The 8,587-nt window shown below is 41.4% G+C and overlaps 1 protein-coding gene across 1 annotated transcript; it reads left to right on the forward strand.

The window, feature by feature from the left end:
• Window positions 1–931: 931 nt before the first annotated feature.
• On the forward strand, window positions 932–8,281 carry LOC106810644. The gene is made up of 5 exons (XM_014814070.1): window positions 932–1,214; window positions 1,533–1,682; window positions 3,585–3,669; window positions 3,814–3,907; window positions 7,574–8,281. The coding sequence occupies exons 1-5, from the start codon at window positions 988–990 to the stop codon at window positions 7,840–7,842; spliced, it is 825 nt and encodes a 274-aa protein (XP_014669556.1). The 5' UTR covers window positions 932–987; the 3' UTR covers window positions 7,843–8,281.
• The last annotated feature ends 306 nt before the right edge of the window (window positions 8,282–8,587 follow it).

Here is an 8,587-nt window from a genome sequence, read left to right on the forward strand (position 1 = left end):
CAGGGTACGTTCCGGTATACCGGACCGTACCCAGGGTACGTTCCGGCAGCACCTTGGGGGACATAGACCCTATGAGCAGTACTAGTAGTAGTACTAGTAGTAATATTTACGAAGCCCACCCCTGGGACACTCTCTACAAAATTAGGTTAGGTATGTGCCACTTGAGAGATGGAATTAGGAGGCTCCAGTACTAACATCACATCAAAATGGGGGTCTCGGGAACTAGGGTTTACTGGAAAGTATCAAGAGCGTATTAAGAAAGCCTTCTTAATACGCTCTTGAAAGTATGATGCTCCAGAACTGGGGCGTGAATAAAACCCGGACCTGGACCCAGAAAACCTGCATATATAACCGGACTGGAGTAGATTGGGTTAGGGTTAGGGTCCGGGTTTTATGCAGGTTTACCGGGTCCGGGTTTTATGCAGGTTTTCCGGGTCCGGGTCTGGGTCCGGGTCCGGGTTTTATTCACACAGTAACACCCCCAGAACTGGACATCTTGCGAAAGCGGAGGTTTCCAGAACATGATGCGGAAAAAAGTAGGACATATGCGCAGAGACGCGAAATATAAGGGGGTCTCCGATGCAGACATTTTGGTGTGAAAAGGGGGTCATAACTACGGCACATACCTACTAGATATAATAATGTAACCCAACAAGAGTAGCAAGAGTTGTTGCATTATAGTTGCTGCACGTGTATTGGTGATAACTAAAAGTCTGAACACGTACACTACACGGCCATCAAAATCCTACTTCTAGGTTTTGCGCAGTCGTCGTATGTGTGTGATCAAGTTTCTGCAGTAACACTGAGTATCGTTACACTATTAACAAATATACAATCGTAGAGCATGCATGGAAATATCTGTTGTGAACTTGTTAGCTAATTTTCAATTGTCTTAATCTTATTTGTTGCCACTTTTGAATTTCAGTCGGATGTTCTCAATACACATATCCGTACATCTAGAACTCTAACCTCGACAACCTGTTAAAAATGGGCATTATTGGAGCGCCAAGAGATCACTTCTTTGTGGATGGCAATGACCTCAATATACTAAATGATATTGCAAATAACTTAGAAGCCGTGGAACTGGATAATGGGCCTTTCGTGGGTGCCACCCCACGCCGGCGAGTTAAAGGAAGAGTTCGCGCCAAGTTGACTGGAGGAAGTAAAGCTAGCTTGTGTGATAGCAAAGCTATGGGCAATCGGAAAGGGCGCCGGTAGATATCAATATCATTTGAACTATGGTTATTTAACTTGTAATACATTGTGATCTGTAGGTTTGAGATGAGTTTGAAGCATTACTGTGTGATCCAAGATAGTCGGATAATATGAGATTACAAATATTTGTCTAAACATACAGTCGGTTCCAAGGGCTCTAAAATATTTTTGTTTAGATTATAAATGAAAACATAGTTACTTTAGTGAGGTCCTAGGAAGCTTGGAAACGTCTCACAGAGAATGCATGTAAAACAATTGCTCGATGGGTGGGTTTAGAAAGATGTAAAGTTTAATAGAAATGCAATTTGGTCATGCAGGTACAACAATACGATGTTTCTTCTGAATCTTGAGGAAATTGATGACGGTGATGTGAACATCTACGATTTCATATCTGGCCATATTTCTCCATTTGCTCAACTCATTGCCGAAAAAGAGAAGATGGAATCATGGAATGACTTCATCAACAGGTATATCAGCATATGTTAGCAAATAAAATGTATTAAGCTTTTGCAATTTTATGGATTCGAAATCTTTTGTCTGGGAATAGAAATACGTACAGCTCATGCAACACATTAATTACATTAATTCTCAGCACATTCCTCCAACACGCACTTGCACACGCACGCGCGCACGCAGCAGCACGCACGCACGCGCATGCATATGTATCTCCCAAATCTATTACTCTATTTTGTTTATACCACTCAGCTTCATATATTCCCATATGTTACATGTGGCTGATGTTGTTTTTTTTGCATGAGATGCATAAAATTCCCTTACTTCACACAGTTTTTCAAATCATTTACCTGACCAGCTTGGCCATTTCCCCCAGACTCCATTTTCCCAATGAGATAAACACTTGATATAACCACTAGATATGAACATTTGAAATGGTAATTAATCAGGCTTTTGACAACGTATTTCATTTGTTTGTTCAAAAACCTGTATGTCATGTAAATTTTTTAGACGAGAACAGATCCGAGAATTGCAGTAATTGACATAATTTCATTAAAGGTATGTCTGGAAGGGGTGGTGGTTGAGTCATGGGGCACCAGAACACTAGGGACATCTGTGCCGTTACACATGTGGTTTTGTGTAAGGCCCGGGCAAGAAAATACCCTCCAGCTATTATTTTTAGCTCAGCTGACGAAGTCAGATGCAGCTTGTAGAATCGCATAAATGTCTGTTCCGTCCGTCCATGCGACAACAGTTACGGCACAAATCTTAACCACGCGACGTACGATCTTGATATTTGGGACGTCGGGGGGGGGATCGTGAAAAGGACTCAGGATGTCGAATTTGGGGGTCAAGTGTCAAAGGTCAATATGTGTCAATGGAGGGGGAATATTTCCCCCTTAACTTAAGGTATAGGAGAAAATACGGAATTGCAGCACAAATCTCAACGGCTCGACCTACGCTCTTAATATTTGATGTATAGTGTGATGGGGAGGAAACCCATCCCAGCGCAAAATTGGAGGTCACAGGTCAAAGGGGGGAAAGGTGAGATATCAGACATTTTCTGAGGACCGAGTGCAAAACTTTTTTGTTTCAGCGCTGACCTACCATTTTTATCACTTTATTGAAAGGACCGTGAAATCTACTTTCCGCTGACGTGCGAAGAGTAAATGTCTGATAACCTTTTGACCCTCAAGAGGAGGGTTAAACATGGATTTGTTGACTGTTAACAAAGGACTGAACTGCTTTTGCTATTAGAGCCCCCACATTTCTGTGAGATACACTGGTCTAGTATCGAAGACTAATCTCTATGGAGCAAAATGTGTTAATTGAAGAAAAATGTGACCATTGATTTAAAGTTCTGTTAAGAGGCCCCGCTTTTTGCGATGCACATAATATCAAGAGCAGATAAAGAAGGTGATCAAGAGCAGATAACCTTCTTTATCTGCTCTTGATAATATAAATAAATTAAGTGTCAGTTTCCCTGGCAATACGAGAGCGGGTGGAGACAAAGGTTGTATGGAGAATATGGGTGGAGATGTGAGGTTAATTCATATATTCCTATTTTAACCAAATTCATCCTACGTACATTTCTTATAGTTTCACCCACCTTAGAAAGTGGCTAGGTGGTGTATTTTAATATTTTGCACATTGCATGAATATTTTACTGTACAATTTATGTGCTTGTATCAATCAGGTATAATAGTACCAAGAATAAACACATATGTTATTATCTACTCTTGATAGTATGATATTCCAATGTAGTATCATGCATTTTAAGCACAGTCACTAAAACTAAATAGCAGCACTAATCTATTAAATATGATTTGATATGCCTGACCTTTCTTTACCTTCTACATTTACTAAGGGTGGATCTTCAGATTTTTATTATTGTAAGATGAACTTTGATATCACAGCAGTGAGAATGAGCAACAGACTATACTGGAGAGTGGGTACTCGGATCATCACTTTCTCGGCAGTATTTCTCCAGTGAAACAAGAGGTAGGTGCAGTTATTAGACAGTACTGACGTTTATTTCAGTCTACAACATATACGTTACACAAGCCACGATAAAATAGAGTAGATCTTGACAGGATGAGAAAAGGGAAATAGAGATGGCTGATAATTTTCTGATTGTCACTGTAGGGCTCGGAACGCCTGGCATATACCGGGCAAGATTGCTTCAAGAGGCTTGACGGAAGCTTGCAGTTTATGGTGTTACGCAGACACTTTCCAACTGGTGAGTATATATCATGGGTGAATTCCTTTTGTAATAGGTTTAGATAACAAGCACAAATGGTTAATGGTGGGGATGTTACATACCTTGGCAGTGTGCTTTTGTTTGCTCGAATGCAGCTGGCTATTATCAATTATGCAAATTTCAATGTGCTAGATTCGAAGTGTACATGTGCATGTCGCAACGGGATATTGTACGTTGCTAGGTTGAACCCATTGTCTTAGTAAGAGAAACTTAGAGACAGAAGTGGATGTGACTAGGGCTTATGAACAGATAATGCAGGGCGTGCTTGTGGGTGGGTGAGATGGGGAAAATATAGCAAATTGCATCGGCCGATAAAAATTGCTCAAAATTCAAGAAAAAGTTTAAATTTTTGTTTGCCGATATTACGATTGTGAGATACTAGCGAGAAGTGCTTGAATATTCTTCCGTGTGTGCTAGGCATTTTGCAGGTAATGTTAAAACAAACCAATAAATTCAAACAGTAGCTCTGTCTATTGCTTCCTAATCACATTGGTTCAAAGACATAAACATGTCTTGAATTCGTGTGGCTGCACCTTAATTGAAACATTAATCATCCAAAATTTATTTGCCTGTCTCATGAAATAAATTTTGAAGTTAGCTTATAAACAACAACTTGAACTTTGTAATATGTGTGTAAATGACACCTTCTTTACAGTAGTTTAAAAATTGCAGATGCTATCATTTATTGCTAATTGTACAAACCACAAATGAAGAGAGGAGAATCCTAGCACATCACTCCCTGTACTCTAATCTTCACAATAGGGGTCTTTTCAGTAATTATGATGGTGTTGACAACCACCTTCGAACCACCAGTCTTCGAAACGAACGGGCAGCTTATGATCTCTTGTAGATTTTAGGACTGTGTTCTTGAGATGATCGGAGGTTTGCTGTAGAGCACTATAGTAAAGCAGGTGTGTCGTCAATTTCTGCATTCGATGATGGGGCAACATCTTTCATGTTGAGTTGGGCCAGAGCAATATTGCCTTTGTTCGAGCCATCTGTTGCTGTTCAATTACAAATAGATTTAAATATGAGACAGTTCATGTGTGACCCTGTATTATCCAGAATAGGCAATCCACATACTTCCTTTCCAGCTGGAAATGTTAAGTGGTTTCAGATTGAAAGGTGTAGAAAGTTTGTTGGTATGACATGCATGCACAGTATCTCCAACAGCAAACTTAGACATCTCTGCATGTTTTCTGGATGTCATCGTTGTCTTGGCACACAGTGTCTGCATGTCCGACACTGACTGGCATATATCCGGAATTGTGATACTCATCTTTCTCCGCAGAAGATTTCAGCAGACGAAACTACTGTGGTGGCGTGGGTGGTTGCTCTGTGCTGATGAAGGAAACTAGAGTTGTTGCTTCGTCCTGTTTCCAACGTGGTGCACGGGTGCTTTTCGTCGAAGGTGCCATAAAGCGTTCCGCTTCACCATTGCCTTGTGGGCAAAGTGCAGTGAAATCCAATATTTTGTTAGTTACAGAGTTTGTGAGGTAGTCACTGTCAACTGGGGCACCATTGTCATACTTCATCATCACAGGAACACCATGGCAAGCAAGTATAGAATATAGTTTGGGTATGATTGTCTTTGCTAACATAGTGGCAATAATTCTAGGAACCGGCTGTCAACTATTATAACTGGGAGTAGATCGCTCATTGGCAGCAGTCCTAAAAGTCACCAGATACTTCTCTCCATGCTGCTGTAGGTAACTCATTGCTGCAGCCTAGCTTTGGCTTGTGTCTAGTACTTGTGCAAGCTTTGCAGGCATACTGTTATTAGCTAGTTGGTCAGTTCCAGTGAACTGTACTTTTTCCAAAAGGGACCATTTAGTGTGTACGATGCATTGGCAACCTACAGCCGCATGATTTGTCGCTTGCTGGTGGAGTGAAGCAGGCAGTACTAGATGCATTCCTCGTAGTATTATGCTGTCAGAGCTGGTCAGTTTACATTTGACCTTTCCGTAAGAGGTCACTGCATGATGGTTTATGCCAAATGCCCATCCTGATCATAGTAGTGATGAGGTCACTCACTTACTAGCGAATCTGTCTTAGTCGCATTGCGGATCTTATTCACAGTCGAAAGCGTTTGCTACTGCGTTGGAGAGAACGTAATTGCATAGTTTTCCACTCGGTCTTTGGTTGGCTGTCTGGTAGGCGCCAACTTTTGCACTCTGCTTGGTTGTTGTCTTCTTTACCAGAGCGGTAGCAGAGGACCCACTCGTACAGCATTAGGTGCAGTCTCCAACGTGAAATTCGGGTAGAGGCAGGGGGCTAGCTCTTAAATATTCCTAGCAGTGGCTTTGGTTTTCATTACATAGAGGAATACGAGATGGAAATACTCAGCTACCCATACGACAGCAAGCATTTCTCTTTCAGTTTAGGAGACTGGTCCTGGACATCACTTAGGGCATGGCTGGTGTAACTGACAGTCTGGTTGTCCTGGCACAGTATTGCTCTTACACTGATTGAACTAGTAACTACTATGTATATATAATATATGTATTATATATATATCAAGAGTGGATAAAAGAGATCTCTTTTATCCACTCTTGATATATATATATATATATGTGTGTGTGTGTGTGTATTTTTTACTCCAAAGTTTGTGACAATGAAAGCCTAGCACAGATATCGTACCTATCGTAACCCACACACTCTCTCTGTTTTGCTTTCTTAGCGGTAATTAGGTCACCCACTGTTTTTGCCTCTGACTTCAAGCCAATCAATGCCGTATATTGACGGCAACCTCACCTGGTAACCCATGCCTCATATAACTGACTCCCTGTCTCTTGCCTGGCAACCAATGCCTTATGGCCACAACACATTACTCACCATGTAAAATATATGCGTTACGTAGCAAATACCCTGTTTCTCATAAGGCAACTCATTCCTTATATCCACCATGTACGAATCTCACCGGACGACTCGCGTATCTGACACCCTGTCTCTAACCTGCCAGTCTATGCCTTTGTTTTACGACTCATAGTGTCTCACGTGGAGACTCATATCTTAGGAAGCTCACACACAGTCTCATTGGGGTCAGCCCTATAGACCGAAGGTCCGATAGACCGAATATTGCAAAGGGTTAGGGTTAGAGTTAGGGTTAGGGTTAGGGTTAGGGCATATATATAGTGGCATCATATGATTTATAGTGGCATCGGTGGATGTGCGGCATATTCATGTTCGAATACGGCATCAGTGGATGTCCGGATGCGTAGCCTGGAGGCTAGGCGACCGATTCCGGACGTGTAGCCACTGCGTATTCGAATAAACCTTTGGTCTATCGGGCCTTCAGTCTATCGGACCTTCGGTCTATAGGGCTGTAACCGTCTCATCTGATGACCATCACCTTATGTCAATGCCAGCACTCCACTCCCACCGACCAGCAGCTCTCGACTACGAATACATGGTACTCGTTCGCCAAAAAAGAAACCTTGCACCCACACATGACTGACTACTACCTACTGCCCACGTGTATCACGTGTCGCATGATGTAATTGCCTGACACACTGAAGTATATACATAAACTAACCTTGTTCGTTATTAGGTCTGGTATCAGACATTGTCGTGGTTGCAGTTGTGGCTGTATCATAATCTGATTGTTCAATGTATTTTATAGTTTTTATTACTGATTATTCACAGGTATGCTGGCACATCTGGAGCAAGAGGTGACCTCGTTCTTTTCCTGCTGCTCTGATCTAGTGATGGTGATAACACTTGGCAGCAGCTTTGAGCGATACGTGCTACATGCAATCTGCCAGTTCCTTAAACTGCGCTCGCATAGCCATGACAGCAGCAAAGGCAAGCGGGAAACGCACATAGAGAATCCTCATCGTCAATTTTTGGTTCCGCCCATGTCTTTACAAGCCTACATCATACGTCACGGTAGTGAAAGACGGTCACCAAAATGATTTTGCTGTTTGTATCATATACATAGACAGAAAAATACTCGTTTGTGTACTTTGTATTCTAGATATAATATTATTTAGATGCAGTGTTTTACCATGTACAGGATGCCCTTGCGGTGTCCTTCTGACTGTTAGCCTAATTAGTCTATTTGACATTCGTATGTAGTCAATACCCAACCTAGAAATATTCTTTCCTATGAAGTTTTTTTGCTGATTTGTACTCATATGGGGTCCTAAAACAAATTCAGCTTGGTTGCCCAAATGGCAACTTTGGGCAACTCTAGTAATTTGCATAAATCCAAAATGGCCGCTGGACGGCATCTTCAAAATTGAACTTTTTAACCACTTGACCTAAAATGATGTGTAATGCATCTTTTATATGGGTTTTAGGTGCGTAGAATCCATTTCTGACGTTATTTTTTTGATTCAAGGTCAGGGTCAGAAGCTAAACTAAAGTCAAGTCAAGGTCAAATTTTACCTTTCAGCAATGAACAATGAATGGAAATTCAATGATCGAAATAATAGGTGGAGTAGGGACGTTGCCATGCGTTGTAATGGTGTGCATGATTTAGCTGCAGCTGAGGCACAGTATCATATTCGTTGTTATGAATGAATTCAGAAAATCCTGTGCATGCTGACTAGGGGTGTAACGATATACCGTATATCGTATATTGCATATTATTTTGAAAACTCGATATAGTCGCGACACATTCCGGATATCGATATTTTCACGATACGGTGGTATAAC

This window comes from Priapulus caudatus, unplaced genomic scaffold (genome assembly GCF_000485595.1).
Source record: "Priapulus caudatus unplaced genomic scaffold, Priapulus_caudatus-5.0.1 Scaffold17, whole genome shotgun sequence".
NCBI lineage: Eukaryota > Metazoa > Priapulida > Priapulimorpha > Priapulimorphida > Priapulidae > Priapulus > Priapulus caudatus.

Excerpts from the sequence above, each read along its gene's own strand:
- LOC106810644 (XM_014814070.1), top strand. The coding sequence starts at position 988 with ATGGGCATTATTGGAGCGCCAAGAGATCACTTCTTTGTGGATGGCAAT. Across the intron at positions 1,215-1,532 it reads GGCAATCGGAAAGGGCGCCG|GTACAACAATACGATGTTTC; the intron begins GTAGATATCAAT and ends TTGGTCATGCAG. Across the intron at positions 3,670-3,813 it reads TTTCTCCAGTGAAACAAGAG|GGCTCGGAACGCCTGGCATA; the intron begins GTAGGTGCAGTT and ends TTGTCACTGTAG.